Genomic DNA, 17,599 nt, shown 5'->3' on the forward strand with positions numbered 1-17,599 from the left:
TGACATTTCAAAATACTGTTTCCATCACAGTCTTCTACTGTGCCACTATTGATCTTCCACTTTGCTCATATCTATTTCAATTCCTATTCATGTTACTATTACTGTACACCGATCCTTTAATTCTCCACCGTTATTTCTTGCTTGTTCTTATCCTGCCTACAGGTCTGCCAGTGCTCATAGTCACCATCACACTGGCGTCAGCCTCAGGCAAATACTTGGCTGATGGCTATTGTTGGCTCAGTGTCCAGAACGGTGTCATCTGGGGCTTTGCTGGGCCTGTCATCTTCATCATCATGGTCAGCAAATTACACGCTATCACGTTTCACAGTATTATGTATTTTGTTCATTGCTGACATGACCGATGACATGTGCAAGTAACTTATTGTACGTCTGAAAAATGTCCTGCAACTAAGAGACTCAAGATACATATTGTGTTTCTTATGCTATGTTGAAGTGTTTTCTCTTGTGTATAATTTACAAAAAATGCTTATCCTTACAAAGCTCTTTGTCCTGCTTTTTCTTGTCCTTTTACTTTCAACTTGGTAATGTTTTAATAGTTTAACATTTATATTTTTTATTTTAATAGGTTTTTAGTAAAGTTTACTTAGGCCCGTCTCACACCGAGCGATGCGGCTGAACACCACTGAACTGTCGCACATTGCAGATGGTTCTGCCAATAGCTTTCGTGAGTGGCTCACCGTCGGCCCCTAGTTTTGCTGAAATTCTCAATTTGAATCGCAGATGAATGGCGTCGCAAAGTTGCAGGTGTAACAGCCGATCATAAATGCCATCTCGTATCACAAGAGCTTTCACAACCAAAAATTTGGGGCATAAAGCCAGATCCAGCCAACTGCCCCTAAGCTGTACAATGTACACACATATACATACATATTTTGTTTTACTATAATACTTACAGTACCTATATTTATAATTTAATACATTAGGGTTGGGGCAGCTGCTGTTTGTTCTTCTTCTTCATTATTATTGTTATTATTATTATTATCAGCAGTGTTCATTATTATTACAGGTGAATGTCATGGTACTTACCAGGGTGGTGGTCATCACTATCTCCACAGCCAAGAGGAGGTCCATTATGTTGGCGATGGGTGCCAGTCCAGTGGAACAAACCTACGAGCAAGTTAGGTACTGGCCATGAGGGGACGCTATTTGTCCTTTTTAAAAATATCATTCAACAGTGCCACAGGCCTTGGAAAAAGCGGGCTGTCTTCAGAAGGCACCAGAGAAAAGGATTTGTCATTTGTAAAACAGTGAGGCTCATTCATCAACTAAGATAGAAATACATTTTGAATTGATTATATTAGTGTTGTCCATAAAATATTCAGCATTTTTCAGCCACTTCAAATATTTTCAACCCCAATGGCCCTGACTTTTTTATGGTCTTTCACTTTTCATCAGGCACAGGAATTAATTCAGACAAATGGTCTTTTTAAGCATTGAAAATTAGATAATTTATTATGCTGTTACAGTTCAAATTCTTAAATACTGTTATTCGATTATGAAGACTCAATGTGATTCTGCTTTTTTCACCCATTTTAATATCAAATTAGGAATGTGATTTAGACAAAAAAAATGTCTCCACGTTTGCCATAGTTTTCTACAAGATTTCTACTATTAAAATGATGAAACATAGGATGGGATGTATGTAGTTGTATGGTGTTTTTTTTCAATTGAATAACCATGTTGGTAAAAACTAAAATAAAAATTAAAAAGGAAATTGTCCAAATTCTAAATGTTTGTTTGAAAAACATTTACTCACTAAACTCTAATTTAACGTGTACATTTTTGCAACATCTTTCATCAACAAATATTAATTACTGCATGATGGAGAAAAAAAAAAAAAAGCAGAGTCAATGTTACAAGTTTGTTTTTCTACAATTTAAATGTTGAAACATAGGATATTATTTCTAAACTTATTGTGAATGGTCATTTGAAGTGTAGCCAAAAATCTAACCAATCCAAAAAACAAAAACAAACAACAAAAACAACCGATCACATAAACCATTGCAATATGAAGATACTGTAATTAGCTTGGGATTTACATTTTCATTGTAATTATGCATTGCACAAATCTTGGCCTGACTTGTCTTTTTAACACTGCATTGGTATGCTGCCATGCAGCAACATCACAGCTATGTTTCTCATGAAACTGGTAAAGGCTAATCTGTGAATCTGTCCCACATGTGATCCAGAAGATTTACGACCAGAAGTCTGTTTCTATTGGTGAAAATTATTTTATTTTTTTTCAGCCTCAGCCCACCAGGCCTCACAGTAGGCGCACTATAAGAATTTTCAAAGCTGTCCTTGAACCATTTGGCACCCCTGGGTGGCAGCCATCTCGGAAACTCAAACAAATTCCTCCACTGAATAAGCTAGGGCCTGCCGCCATCCATGTCACAATTTGAACACACATTCACAGCTGGTGTGGTTTGGCAGTCACCTGAGTGGGAAGCTAATTCCACTCTAAACAGAATTAAATGAGATTTAAGGTGGGAAGTTGTCACCCCATGAGTCTTCCCAGCCACACAGCAACTGTGTGGAACAGCTAGTCACCCAAGGTTGCTCAATAATATCCTCAAAAAAAGCGCTAAGAAGTAGAAAAATCTAGAAATGTGCCCATGGCCCTAAGAGAGGATTTGAATAATAATAAAACATGTTTTAAGACTATAAATTAGAACTTGTCAGTTTGCCAACATATTTCAACTCATATATTTATTTTGAGTGTGTGTTTAAAATCATGCATGTGTACTGTATGCTTAACATTAATGTCATATGGTTGCAGGGCTGCTGTTAAAGCAGTTTTGGTTTTGCTGCCCATTCTTGGATTGACATGGCTGTGTGGTGTCCTGGTACCTTTCTCCATTGTCATGGCCTACATCTTCATCCTCCTCAATTCCCTGCAGGTACACACCAACCTGCACAATTGCAAAGATTTTGCAAGCATGCAAAAACCCACAAATCAATGATGGTGGACCTTATTGTTTTTTTTTTTTTTTTCTCTAAAGTGGAATCCTTAAGATTTAAAAAAAAAATAAAAATAAAATAAAAATCCGGATCACTGTGAAGTCAAAAATCTCAAAGCTCCTCATGTTTAGTGTTCAATATTTCATCGTAAAGGTGTGATAACACGAGATGCTTAAGGAGGGTTATAATTTGAATAGCAGCCAATTGAATAATTATATAAATTTAAAGTGTACTGTAAGTTCAAGTGTGACAAGTAAAAATAAAGTGTATACTTTCTGACCAGGAACGATTCAGAAAAAAATAGGTGTTCATACATTATATTGGAATGTACAATCTACAGTAAAATGTCTGATTGTTCTGAAAACACAAATTTAACCATGCATCATGGTGGTTCCACACTAGTCAAATTTGTATAACTTCATAATTAAATTTACCATTTTATTTGTTGCAATGCATAAGAAAAATATATATAAACATAACTTCAACCAGAACAAAACTTCAGAGCAATTTAAAAAAATATCTCCAGTTACAAACTTAATCCTGTTTGTTTTTCTTGAATGAGATATTGAAAGGTTTTCCATTATACATTCTGCTCTCTTGCTGAATGGCCACAGACTGTCAAGGCTTTTATTTTTCAGTGGCAGAGGCTGATGCAGAAATGGGGGTAATAAAAAAAGATGGCGAAAAGGGGTTTTATTTTAACAGTTGAATTGTATTGTTTGTTTGCATTATGGCTGTTATAGACAATCTAAGGTCAGCATGATTGTGATGATCATGTTAAATGCTTTTAGTGCTAAGATTTGAAGGTTAGATTTGTCCCAGATTTTTAGAGAGGGGCCATATTAATCAAAGTATACATTCTTTACCTAAGCATTGCAATGTTGTTGAAAATATGTGGTAAACCTCTACAGATAATTATTGTCTTTAATTCTCAGATAGATCCTTTCCCCACTTTTTTGCATCAAATAATAGGAGGGAATGAAGTCATGCAATTCATGTAAGGGTGGTAGTTGTTCCCATATAACCCAGTTGCAGTATATCTAATTGAGCTTTATTTTAGGGAGAGAATCAATAATGGTTTTAGCTACTGTCTAATAATTAAGTAAAGTGTCCTAATTGCCATAAATAGCCTTTTCCTCATAGCTAATGATATATTTTTTTGTCATGTTGTAGATAATTAATACACATGGTTTTGCTGGGCTAATTTGCCTGAACATATTGATCTTTACTCATTAGATTAATTTCTCTTTTGTTCTCTTCTATCCATCTCTCAGTATGTCTTGTTTACTCTTTTGTCTCCCTCTCACTCGCTCTTATTGGCGTTTTGTCTGTGCTTTACTGCAAAAATACCGCTTCATGTTGACAGATAATGTGGGAATGCAACACTGTAGACAATTAGACCAGTAAACGGCATAGGCTCTTGAAACTTACGTTTTAATCAATAAATAAGTCAATAAGGAATTGTTCAAGGCATCCTTGTTCACCTGAATCTTAATGTTGTGTCTTACAAAGACAATTTGGAAACATCCAAGCTTCCAACATTGTGGGAACAGTTTAGGGAAGGCCCTTTTTTATGTTCCAGCATCATTTTGCCAAAGTACACAAAGTAAGGTCCATAAAGACATGCTTGAGTAAGTTTGCTGTGGAAGAACTTAGAGTCCTTACCTCAACCCCACAAACACCTTCAGGATGAACATGTTGAGCCAGTGACCTGACCTCACAAAAGTTGTTTTGGATGAATTCACTATCATTTCCAGAGAGATCTTATAGGAAGTCTTCCAAGCAGAGTCAGACATATTCTTGCTGCAGTGATATAAGAGGTGGTCACTAATAGCTTGAGTGTCATGAAATATAAACCTTTGGACTCATTTATCAATGTCGCTTCTTGTTCACTGACTGTTTGAGAGTGGCAGTGTGAGAGCTTTGATTCAAGGCAGAATATCTTTTGAGGCCTGTGCTCGCTTTCGTTGCATTTCTTGTTGAACTTCAGTTTTAATGGTGACTTATCCCTCACTGCTCAACGTTGAATGTGAAATTTTAGATTCAGCTACATCGGGATCATGCATTGACTCCAAAGACCTGTTCAGTGACAGCTTAGCTTAATTTTTGTCTTTGACTAGCTTTCATAAAGATGTACGCAATACTATTAATTTATTGTCTAGCGTTCAGCTGACGCCTCGAAGCGCTTTGTTTTTCAGATTGCATTTTTTTTTACCCAATATTATTTACTTTTAAGAGAGGGTAATTTTGCTCAGCACTATGCTTGTTTCCAAATAGATTTCAAATGGATCCTGCGCTTCTCATTCTGATATTGTGTTTTCCCCCCACTCAATCAATATGGAAAAATTATAATACATTAATGGAAAAATTTAGACGAAATTGAAAAAGTATAATGATCATCGCTATAATCGCATATAATCATAATAATTGAAATGAAAAACTACTGAAAATTTTTATTTTACATTAAATTGAAAATAAATAAGTCCCTTTCCATTCAAATCATAAGCTTGATAACACGTCTTTGGATTTGCATTTGTTTGCCTAGTCGTGCTCATGGGGTTTCTTGAGTAACACTAAAGTGCCAGCTGCTTTAGCGTACTGGATCGATAAAGTGTGTTATTAAAAGGCTTGAAGGGTTGAGGACACAAAGGAACCCTGCCACGGTTGCTCCAATGGCACACACTGCGGACCTCGCTGCAGTCTGGTCTTCATGGGGCCCTTTACACGTGAGACTGTTGTTTTGGCAGTTCAATAAAATGACAATGGCATTTTGGAGCGCAAGGACAAACTTAAAAAAAAAAAAAAAAGTCTCAAAGTGGAGGTTTTTGAAAATGCTATGTGTAAACATTGACAGATGCAACTTTAAAAAAAGATTACATGAGCACAATTTTGTTGAATTTATTCTTTCTTGGATGGTAGTTGTTTTTGCATGTGTGATTCTCAGCGCAAAAAATATGATGAAGTTTATTGAAGATACACTTCAGAATAAGAGAGGCAGGGCAAGCATTAGGTGTGCATGTGTTACGGGCCCAGTATGCAAATTCCAGTTCCTTTTGTATAAATTGCAAATGCAATTCTTGAGTAAAAGTACAACTATCCTAACAGAAAATAACTTTGGCAGAAGTTAAAGTCACCTTGAACAATATTACATGAGTAAAACTCTTAAGTAACTGACTTTTGCTGCACTCACGTATCAAAATAAATTTTCTGATGTTAAATGTTCTTGGATAGAAGTAGGATGTCCGGGCTCTCTCTTAGCGATAGGGTGAGAAGCTCGATCACCAGGGAGGTCCTCAGACTCAAGCTGCTGCTCCTCCGCATTGAGAGAAGCCAGATGAGGTGGCTTGGGCATCTGATTAGGATGCCTCCCTGGTGAGGTGTTCCGGGCATGTTCCACCGAGAAGAGGCCCCAGTGAGGACCCAGGACACGCTGGAGAAACTACGTCTCCCGGCTGGCCTGGGAGTGCCTCAGGATCCCCCTGGAAGAGCTGGACAAAGTGGCTGGGGAGAAGGAAATTTGGGCTTCTCTGCTTAAGCTGCTGTCCTCGCGACCTGACTCCGGATAAGCGGAAGAAAATGGATGGATGGATGGATGAATATAAGTAAACGATTTTTGTTGTTTGTTTGTTTTTTTTTAAAAGGGGGTGTTTATAATTTATTGCTTTTATTTTCTTTCTATTTATATAATATAGTTCAGTGGTGTACAGTAGCCAACCTGGCAACACAGTCTGCATTGTTGTGCACATCCATTGGGACGTAGCCACCTGCATAAACAACGATGGCAGGAGCTCCAAAGATAATAAAATGATGTTGTCGATTAAGTCTTTAAAAAAGACGATGGCAACTTGCATGGTTTGCAACTTGCGCATTAAAGACAACAACAACGACGAACTTCATCCGTCACTACAAAACTCATAAAGACAGGTAAGCTAATTTAACTGTTTAGCAAGCTGGTCAAACATTAAGTTTCATAGACTAGTTTGGGAAGATTTAAAAAAAAAAAAAAAAGATGTGATTGTGACCGTTTTAGTGCAGCTAAGTAACGTAGTTAGGTGTGGGACGGTTTATAATAATTGTCCGAACCTTTCGTTACGGTTCATAGGCACGCAAAACTCTCTTCCCCCCCCCCCCCCCCCGCTCTCATTTACGAATGAGGCGAAGCGGTGTGCACTCTAGAGCAGACAGTAGCGCCTACAATATAATGGCAACTGCTGAATGCTGAAGAAGTGAAGCGGCGTTGCTAGCGGTCAGTTGTGGAGAAAAAGTGTGGAGACTTTTGCGGGCATGACGAAAGAATTGGTGCTCGAAGATGCCAGGTGCATTATAGGTCTGCTGTATTGGATCACTTTGCATTACGATCACAAAGTCACTGGCAAAAGTGCGTTTCATCATTACTGAGTGCTGTAAAAATTGTGAGTAGCTGCGTGTGAATATAATTGTCATACTACTTAATGTGTTTATGTAAGTGTCACCATTAAAATGTCATTTGTTGTGTCGGCTCTGTGATAAAGCTGTCTGCACCAATTTTAAAATTGAGACCGTAGCATATGAAACGTAACCTTTAATCTAATCAGAATCATCTTTATTTGCCAAGTATGTCCAAAAAACACACAAGGAATTTGTCTCTGGTAATTGGAGCCACTCTAGTACGACAACAGACAGTCAATTGACAGAGAACACTTTTGAAACATAAAGACATTGAGAAAAACAGTCACTGAGCAATAAAGGGTTGCTAGTTATCTGGTAATGCCGGTACATTATTATTATCCATCCATCCATCCATTTTCTGAGCCACTTCTCCTCACTCGGGTCGCGGGCGTGCTCGAGCCTATCCCAGCTGTCATCGGGCAGGAGGATGGGTACACCCTGAATTGGTTGCCAGCCAATCGCAGGGCACGTACAAACAAACAACCATTCGCAGTCACACCTACGGGCAATTTAGAGTCTCCAATTAATGCATGTTTTTGGGATGTGGGAGAAAACCCACGCAGGCACGGGGAGAACATGCAAACTCCACACAGGCAGGGCCGGGGATTGAAGCCGGGTACTCAGAACTGTGAGGCTGATGCTCTAACCAGTCGGCCACCGTGCCGCCCAAATTATTATTATTATTATTATTTTTTTTGATAATTGTGCAAAAAGATGCAGAGTCCTCTAGCACTTAGAGCAGTTCGAATAACTAATATTGCAATAGTCCGGTGCAAAGAGCGCCGAGACTTCAAGCGAGTAGTACAATAGTCTTGGACAATATTGATTGTGCAAATGTTGCAGATACTCCTCAGTCAGTGTGCAAATGGAGCAGGTGCTACTTTGGCATGAGTGGCCAGTATTTGTCAACAACAGATATGCAAATAATGCAGCGTGGTGAGACTATTACAGTGAGTGCACAAGTAATATATAATTGGCCTGACAGAAATGTGACAACAAACTCAAGACAAAAAGTCAAAAAATTGCCAGCATGTTGCAATGAAAATGTAGGTTAGGTGTTTAAGAAGTTGATTGCAAGAGGGAAGAAGCTGTTGGAATGTTTGCGAGTTCTAGTTTGCATTGATCGGTTGCGCCTACCTGAGGGAAGGAGCTGGAAGAGCCGGTGACCGGGATGTGGAGGGTCCGAGAGGATTTTGCACGCTCTTGTCTTAGTTCTGGCAGCGTCCAAGTGCATTGCATTAACAATGACAATTGTTAATGCAAAAAAATAAAAATAAAAAATAAATGACTGAGTGGTTTAATTAAGGTTAAGGACACAGGAGGAATGCAGATTTTGTTCACATTACTTTTTTTTTTTGAAGGATTGCAACATTATGTCATGTATTATTCCCTTAATCATGAATTATTTCATTCTCCATTAGCCCATTAGGTACAAGTCTAATTACTGTATATTTGACCAACAGAAAAGTCTTGGCTTTTCTTTAAATGGTGCGCGCTTAAAAAGTGTAGTGAGAAGGCTGTAATCACAAAGTACAGAGCATAGTTTGTTCAGTACAATACAATTAAATCATAATGTCAGTTGTTTTTCATTTAATTTTTAAAAGGTGAAAATACTTTTTTGTGTGATGATTTATGAGGAAAAGAAATTGTGAAAAAACATTTTATTACAACCTCAATATATGTTGCGACTGGAGCAAAATTGCATGACTTGACTTTTGTGACTTGCTTAAACCAAGTAATGTCTTGACTATGTTGATTTATTTTTTATTTTGTATCCATCCATCCATCCATTTTCTACCGCTTATCCGAGGTTGGGTCGCAGGGGCAGTAGCTTTAGCAGGGACGCCCAGACTTCCCTCTCCCCAGCCACTTCATCCAGCTCTTCTGGTGGGATCCCGAGGGGTTCCGAGGCCAGCCGGCAGAGACACAGTCTCTCCAGCGTGTCCTGGGTCGTCCCCGGGGTCACCTCCCAGTGGGACGTGCCCGGAACACCTCACCAGGGATCCGAATCAAATGCCCCAGCCACCTCATCTGCCTCCTCTCGATGTGGAGGAGCAGCGGCTCTACTCTGAGATCCTCCCGGATGACCGAGCTTCTCACCCTATCGCTAAGGGAGAGCCCAGACACCCTGCGGAGGAAACTCATTTCGGCCGCTTGTATCCGGGATCTTGTTCTTTCAGTCACGACCCACAGCTTGTGACCATAGGGGAGGGTAGGAACATAGATTGACCGGTAAATTGAGAGCTTTGCCTTAGCTCCTTCTTTACCACATTGGACCGATACAAAGTCCGCATCACTGCAGACGCTGCACCGATCCGCCTGTCGATCTCCCGTTCCATTCTTCCCTCACTCGTGAACAAGACCCCAAGATACTTGAACTCCTCCACTGTGGGAAGGATCTCATCCCTGACCTGGAGAGGGCACGCCACAGCCTTCAGGAACTCCAGGCGAATCTCATCCACGCCCAGGGCCTTGCCACCGAAGAGCTTTTTAACCACCTCGGTGACCTCAACCCCAGAGATAGGAGAGCCCGCCTCAGAGAACCCAGACTCTGCTTCCTCATGGGAAGGTGTGTCGGTGGAGTTGAGGAGGTCTTCGAAGTATTCTCCCCACCGACTCACAACGTTCAGAGTCGAGGTCAGCAGCGCCCCATCCCCACTATACACAGTTTTGGAGACGCCGGATGGTGGACCAGAATTTCGTCAAAGTCGTCCGGAAGTCTTTCTCCATGGCCTCACCGAACTCCTCCCATACCAGAGTTTTTGCTTCAGCAACCACCAAAGCTGCATTCCGCTTGGCCAGCCGGTATGCATCAGCTCCCTCAGGAGTCCTGCAGGCCAAAAAGGCCTGATAGGAGTCCTTCTTCACCTTGACGACATCCTTCACCGTTGGTGTCCACCAATGGGTTCGGGGATTGCTGCCACGACAGGCACCGACCACCTTACGGCCACAGCTCTGGTCGGCCGCCTCAGCAATGGAGACGCGGAACATGATCCACTCTGACTCGATGTCCCCCGCCTCTCCCGGAACATGAGCAAAGTTCTGTCGGAGGTGGGAGTTGAAACCTCTTCTGACACTCCACAGCATGTTATGAAACCTGGTGTTCTCCCCAAGTTAGAAAAGGGTCGCATGTCGACAGCAATAGCCCGGTCAATGTATTTTGTTCTGTTTGAATCATGATGTCCAAATACAGTACATCTGATAGATTTTGTAGGATGCATGCTCGTTGTTTTTGTCTGGCACGTGTTTTCTCGTTGGAATGATGTCGGCATAAATGTGATGTCATGTTTGTTGTGTTTCCACCGATATAATTAAGCATTGTATTCAACATACCGTTGAACTTTTGTCTACGACACGCTTGCCACCAGTGACATACTTATCCCGAAAAGTAAAGTAGTTCCAAATGCCAGATTTGAAGAGTGGTGGAGGATTTTCAATATCAGTAGGGTCTATGGAACTAGTCATGTTGCAACGGCGTGTTAGCTTCTGTCTCAGCAGCTTAGGGTGCGTTCGGAAATATCCTCCGGTGCTGCTCTGCTACACTCGGGACCGCGCATTCGGGTGAATTTCCGATTGCACCCTTCCTTGGTCGGAATGAATGCGAGAGGAGCGGCGTTGTGGATCTGTGCTCAACAATAAGGCGTAAGGTGGCGGAGCACAGCTCAGCTCCTCATCGTCAGAGGTTGATATAAAACGAGTTTTGTCATTTAGTGCGTACCGTGACCACTGTATCGAACGTTTCGATACAGAGACATGTATTGCACCATTGTCTGTCTGCCTGCCTGCCTGCCTGCCTGCCTGCCTGCCTGTCTGCCTGCCTGCCTGCCTGTCTGTCTGTCTGTCTATCTATCTATCTATCTATGAGGGACTCATTCATTCAAAGACAACAAAGCATTTACAAAGTTTTAGGATCGATGCTCTTCTCTTGAGTATATTTGAACTTCTATCTCTGAGTAAGTTTTATGAGCAACTTTACCATAACTACAAGCATGCCTCATCTGCTTCCTTATCAGGCGAGAGATAAATAGCACATATGGGGAGGGGGCACGGGAGTGTATGTGGGTCCCATAAATCGCTCCACCCACTGTCGTCCAATCTCTAGGCAATGTCATTCGAAACTTTTCGCACTATCCATTACCTAGGTATAATAGGCTCTTGGCCCTGTGCTGTCCATCCTATTATTAGGCTATAACATCTAACTATCAACAACTTTGAGCAACGGGTGTGGTTGAGTGAAGCAAAAAGCTGAAGACAACAGAGTAGGGAGGTGAAGGAAGTTGAGTTGCAATGAAAATGTTAAAGTGTAGACTACTGTACAAGGTGTTCTCCCTAAGTTGTCCAGAGTGAGCCAGTAGTTTACTTTGTTTTAGTTACACAGAAAATGTTTTCTTTTTTCCAAGAATAAATCTTTTCCAGAAAAAAAAAAACGATTCTAATGCTAGCATATTGTTTCATAAAGAGCTCTTGCGTGTGTCGAATTAAATAAACCAGTAGGGGCATCTAAAGTATAACAATCTAGTCACATGAGAACATTGAGAGAGATATTAGGTGATGCCTAGCAATATATCTCGTCTCGTCACTCCTAATTTTTGTTGCTTTTCAGCATTCTTGTTTGACTATTAGACAATATTTCCCATAAAATTTTAGACAGACTAACTGTTCAAAGTTCTAAGGGTCCACTCATCTACCCTACAGACTAACTGCATATTTGATTTCATCCATCCATCCATCTATCTTTTATATTGTTTGTCCTTGCCCTTTTCAGGGGTTGTGGGGAACTACCCCTGCTCAGTGTGGATGATAGTTGAAGTACACCCTAGTGGTTGCAGGGAGTCAGTTGCTGGTCACATGTAGACAAACAACCATTCACACTCACATTCGTAACTAAGCACTTTAGAGGCTTAAATCAACTTCAAATGCATGATTTTGAAATATGGAACAAAGCCAGACTACTCGGAGAAACTCACGCAAGCACAGCTAGAACAAACTCAACACCGAAAGGCCCGAGTTGAGATTTAAGAACCCAGAACTTCTCGACTGTGATACAGATGTGCTAGCCACATACGATAATGCTATGTTTTTGTTTCTAAACAAAAACATGTCATTTACTTTCTAGATTTAAAAAAATAATGTAAGGATGATTACAAATTTTCAAGTTAAAGTAGTCATAGGTATTATCACATAGATTTATTTATAAATCCATGTTTTAATTGGTGTCTTTGATAATTATGTGGTGGGGCTGAAAAACAAACAAATGTGCGACATGATTGTTTGCATTTCCATTGCCAGGGAAAATAACTTTCCCTTTGAAAAGGAGTCCTGTTTGTGTTGCATCCTCAATTACCAGCTGCAACATTAAAACAATATTCAAACAGGATACCAAGGTCAGACTGATTCCCACCAAGCCTCTCTGAGGTGCCACTTATAATGAGGGTGTTGAGCAGCCTTTTTAAGTTGTATATTTATAGTGTTTTGTCTCTACTTGTACTTATTTTTCCTTTTCCATGTTTGCATGTTTTCTTTGATTTCTTGTATCTATATGTTTGAATTTTAATTAGAACTTCATGGCTAATTTCACATTGAATTGTAGTCATCTGCTTGGAGATTTTTAGTTTTACAGACAGAATTAAGTCAACCCCCCCGTTCCTCCCCCACAAAAAAAATCAACGGGACTAAAACGGGTCCATTTTGAGACTTTTTTTGCAATCCTTCATTCTGAAGTTGAAATGAAGAGACGTGAAGAAACTGCGTAATATCAGATGTGAAAAATAAAGAGAATAATAACACTTCCTGTCAAAAGAGGGAGAAAATTCCTGCCGTTGTAAGACCACTCCTTGTGTTAAACCTGCTGACATTTATTTGGCTTAGAATTACCTGCCAGCTCAATTTGGTAATAGCCTGTGTCATAAGAAAGCAAACCATCATATTTGCCTGTGTCTCGCCTTACCTGTGTGTGGGTCTATACATCTTTCTGGCTTTGTGAAGAACAATTTTAGTTTGAAACAACTGTAGGGAAGACTTCTACCTTGTTCTGATTTTTTGTTGGGTCCTCAAAAAGGGCAGCTGGAGTGTCAAAAATTAGGAAGGTGAGGATTAGAAGTTGAAGTTTTAACCCTAGCAGATGTGGCCTTTCATCAGTCTTAGAACTCATGATCTCACTGCCTGTGACTGTGTCAGGGGGGGAAAAAAGACCCAACATTACCCATTTTGAAACAATCACCATGCTATTTGTATTTTCACCTGTTATTGTTGCTCACAGAAATCCATTCTTGAGGGTTTATGTATATACATACAGTACATACATACAGTATACATACAGTGTTGGCTGGTTGTGATTAGGTTAGAAATTGTCCTGGTTTCTGTTACACTGCTACACTGCAGTAGATCTATAGAATTTCTGCAGCTTTGATGCATACTTTGTGGATAATTAGTGAGAACTGGGTCAGCACAGGGCAAGAAAGCAAAACCATGTTGTTCTTCTAGTGGGTGGCAGGGAGATGGTGGGATAGAGTTGAAGTGGGGGTTAGAGTGTCGGGAGGTTAAAAGGCTGTCAAATATTAGTGCCAATTCACATTGAGACATTTTCTTTTCACTGCATTAAGGTCAAAGCAAATAAGCAGTGCTGTCTGTTCTTTTTCTAGAATCATTTTGGTATATTTGCAACGTATTATACCCATTCTGTTATTTTTTTCTTATGAATTGAAGAAATAAACCACATAGCAGAGGTACATTTGTACCTCATTACACATTTAGTGTGGTACAACTTATAATGAATGAATGCGTTGGAGTCAATTCATAGAAGGTAGTCCAAGAAAGTAACCTTTCTTTAAATGTTAGTTATTGAAACATCAAATCATTCATTATTCTATTACAAGAAGATAAATGGGGTTTCGGTCTGTTCATTAGTGTCAGCACTGGTATTGAGGAGATATGAAAAGCAAACAGAATTTTTTTTATGGCAAAAGAAAATAATCAGTCCCTTCCAATCAATATATTTAAATATGCAAACACTAATCTCACAGTAAATTGTCACGAGTACTCGCATTTAACACGAGAAGAATATTTGAAGCATTGATTACTGGCACTAAAGTTGTACACTCTCACTCGGGAGGTCTTTAGATACCCAACACAATGCAACTTCAATGCGGTAGTGATTTATTGACAGTAGCAGCCACTTATGTATTTAACTACAATTAAAGCATTGTGTGAAAGCAAACAAAACAGTGGCAATGTGAGCTAAGGAACAACAGCTTGGCCAGTAAGGACACTGATAGGGATGTAGATGGTTGTCCCCACTGGCCTCTTGCCCTTCCTGGGGTGGCCCCTGGTTTGTTCCCTACAGATAGCTCGGGTCATTTCCTATGCGCACCAGTGCGCACAGATATATGCTCTTCCCGCTGAGTGTTTACAGCCACATGCTGATTTCTATTAATCTGCTTCTTGTCGGGAAAAGTCGGAGGGTGGGTCCTGGAGGGTTTTTATTGGACTCTGAGGCCACAGAAGGTGGGTAAAACATTCGGTCACACACACACAGGCACGCACGCACGCACACAACCTGAAAGCCCCGTCTGACAGATTGCACCAGGCCTGCACCTCTTTTTACACTGAGCAGATGTGGTCTCACACTTGTTTTCCTTGGTAATTATCCCTCGTTAAGTGAAAGCATGTGCCAATCAAACAGCTTGGCTTGCAAGAGCAGTGGCTGAGCCAGGTTAGGGAGAGAGTGAGGGAGGTAGAGAGACCTATAATCTCATCTCCTCCTCTTTTTAAAGCACAGTGTCATTTCAGAGTCATTACTACATTAAAGGCAATCCTTGCCATGGTGTGAGAGAGCTGCAACAGCTGCAGGACTGACATTATTATCCCTCGTTTGACTTTCAAGTGGTTGCAAATTTGATGATTATAACATTTAACACTTGTCATGTTAAATTATAACTTTATGTCATGTGTTTTTTTGGGGTGGGGGGGAGGATTGTATCTTAACATCAAAATTGTTAATACATTAGACATTGAGAAGTAATGTTATCACATACTGTATTAACATGAAATTTAACTATAAAACGGGGAGCATGGTGACATCGTGATTAGCAAGTCAGCCTCAAAGTTGAGAGGTTCTTGGTTCGAATAGCAGCTCAGGCCCCCGTGTCGTGTTTTTAAGGTCTCATCATGCTTGTGTGGGTTTTCTCTGGGAACTCCAACTTCCTTCGACATTCCAAATTAAGTAATTAAAGACTAACCCTTGGATGAAAATGTAAGTGGGAATTGGTTGCTTAATTTGGTGGAGGGGCGTCTGGGTTGGTGTTGGGGTACTTATTTGCAATTTCTAGTTTCAGTATAGGTGTCCTTTTGTCCATAGTAAAACTTAAGTGGTCATAGCTTAAGCCTCCCCACGTATTATTAATTTATTAAAGTGGCATACCGTATTTCATTAACCCACATTATGCTTTAGATATTGTCAAATGATAACAAATAAATTGGCTGTGAGAAAAAAGGAGGCAAATCTCTCCCTCCAAATAAAAGACAGTGATAGCAAAAAAAGAAGAAAAAAAACGAAGATATATTAAGTCCTCATGTCGTTGAACTACCATTCATTTTCACTTTGAGGACCTACGAACCGGAGTGAAGTGTGATTGCATGTGACAGTCGCCAAGTCTGCCTGTTTATCATGATGGATACACCCTGCCACTGTGGCAGTGCAACACACAAACCCACTCTCACACAGATTTCTGATGCAGGGACAGCAGCTTTATGAAGACTCTTGATACAGAACCACACAAGCTGCATGACCCAAATATTACCCAATTACCGTACTGACTGTCGGATCCTCAATAAAACCAGATGTTTACTTCATTTGTTGTATACTATAGACTAATTAGGCAAGTCATGCTTTCCTCCCCACTAATCTAAATTAACATTAGTTGTTGGAGAGGCTACGGTCCTGTGATGTTTAGGATTATTTTTCAACTTGCAATTATTATCTTTGTCGAACAGACAAATGTATAGCTATTGTAAACAGGACTGTAAGGCCCAGATTTACAGTGGATAGCTTTTTTTTCGTAGAGCTTTAGCTACGTCCTCATACTCAAACGATGTACAGTATCAGTAAGTTCCCATGAAATACAAGGCCACATGTACAATGCAATACTGAAGCCCAAGGCAGACTCATTGACCATGTTTAACCCTTAAAACGTGAAAGGCGCTCTGTCTTTCACTTTGTCTGCGCTCCTCCCGCCTCCATAATTTGTGATCTTGACACATGCCGTTACCCTCAGCTCACCTCATCTGTAAGACAGGAGAGCAAAACCATCCCATAATAATACCTGTAACAATCTTTTCCCCCTGTTTGGTACCCAAAAGCAACTTATTAAGATTTTGCATATTGTATCCATTTGTCATTGCTAGTCAAGGGCACTGCTTCACAGTCTTGTCAGCAGTGCAATTTTGTTTCTGTTGAAACGGTGGTGTGTATGTGTGAAAGTATGTTGTATGTCTACAAAATATCATCAGTTGATTTTAAATTTGTTTTCATGCCTTGAAAAATATTCTGTTGTTCCTTGAGCAAAATGTGAACTTTGTATGGCCCAAAAACATTGATGTATGTAGAAACACATGTACAAGAAAATGATAAAGTGAGGCTTCGTCCAAGTCCGAGCATCGTTTTTATTGTTCCTGTTGGTCATATTATGTAGGTTTAGGATGACACCCTTGCATGCAACTTGTGGTTTGTTGAGAATTGTCACCACTCTACTGTTGTCTGGTACAGTACATCCTAAAACTATACATAACTACATCCATATATACGCATGACAGTCAATCAGAATAAGAGTTGGAATTACTATTCCCATGATGTGGAATTATGCTTAAACACAATCCACATATTATATCTACAAACCCCAATTCAAATGAAGTTGGGATATTGTGTAAAACGTAAATAAAAAGTGAATACAATGATTTACAAATCGTTTTCAACCTACCGGTATATTGAATTGAATACACTACAAAGACAAGATATTTAATATTTAAACTGATAAACCTTTTTTTTGTGTGTGCAAATATTCACTTATTTTGAATTTGATGTCTGCAATACGTTACAAAAAAAGCTGGGGCAGTGGCATGTTTACCACTGTGTTACACCAACTTTCCTTTTAATAACGCTCATTAAGCATTTGGGAACTTAGCACACTAATTG

General features: G+C 40.0%; 1 protein-coding gene across 7 annotated transcripts in view; it reads left to right on the forward strand.

The window, feature by feature from the left end:
• The window catches only part of LOC133480721 (adhesion G-protein coupled receptor D2), a 106,039-nt gene that overhangs the window by 19,542 nt on the left and 68,898 nt on the right, over window positions 1-17,599 (forward strand). For all 7 annotated transcript variants that reach the window (XR_009789355.1, XM_061779241.1, XM_061779242.1 and 4 more), the window contains 3 exons: window positions 163-296; window positions 1,028-1,143; window positions 2,801-2,921. Coding sequence is in view for 6 of the 7 variants with exons in the window: in XM_061779241.1 (XP_061635225.1) it covers window positions 163-296; window positions 1,028-1,143; window positions 2,801-2,921 (371 nt within the window). In the remaining variant the exon portion in view is untranslated. The remainder of the gene's footprint in view (window positions 1-162; window positions 297-1,027; window positions 1,144-2,800; window positions 2,922-17,599) is intronic.

Source organism: Phyllopteryx taeniolatus, chromosome 7 (assembly GCF_024500385.1).
Source record: "Phyllopteryx taeniolatus isolate TA_2022b chromosome 7, UOR_Ptae_1.2, whole genome shotgun sequence".
NCBI lineage: Eukaryota > Metazoa > Chordata > Actinopteri > Syngnathiformes > Syngnathidae > Phyllopteryx > Phyllopteryx taeniolatus.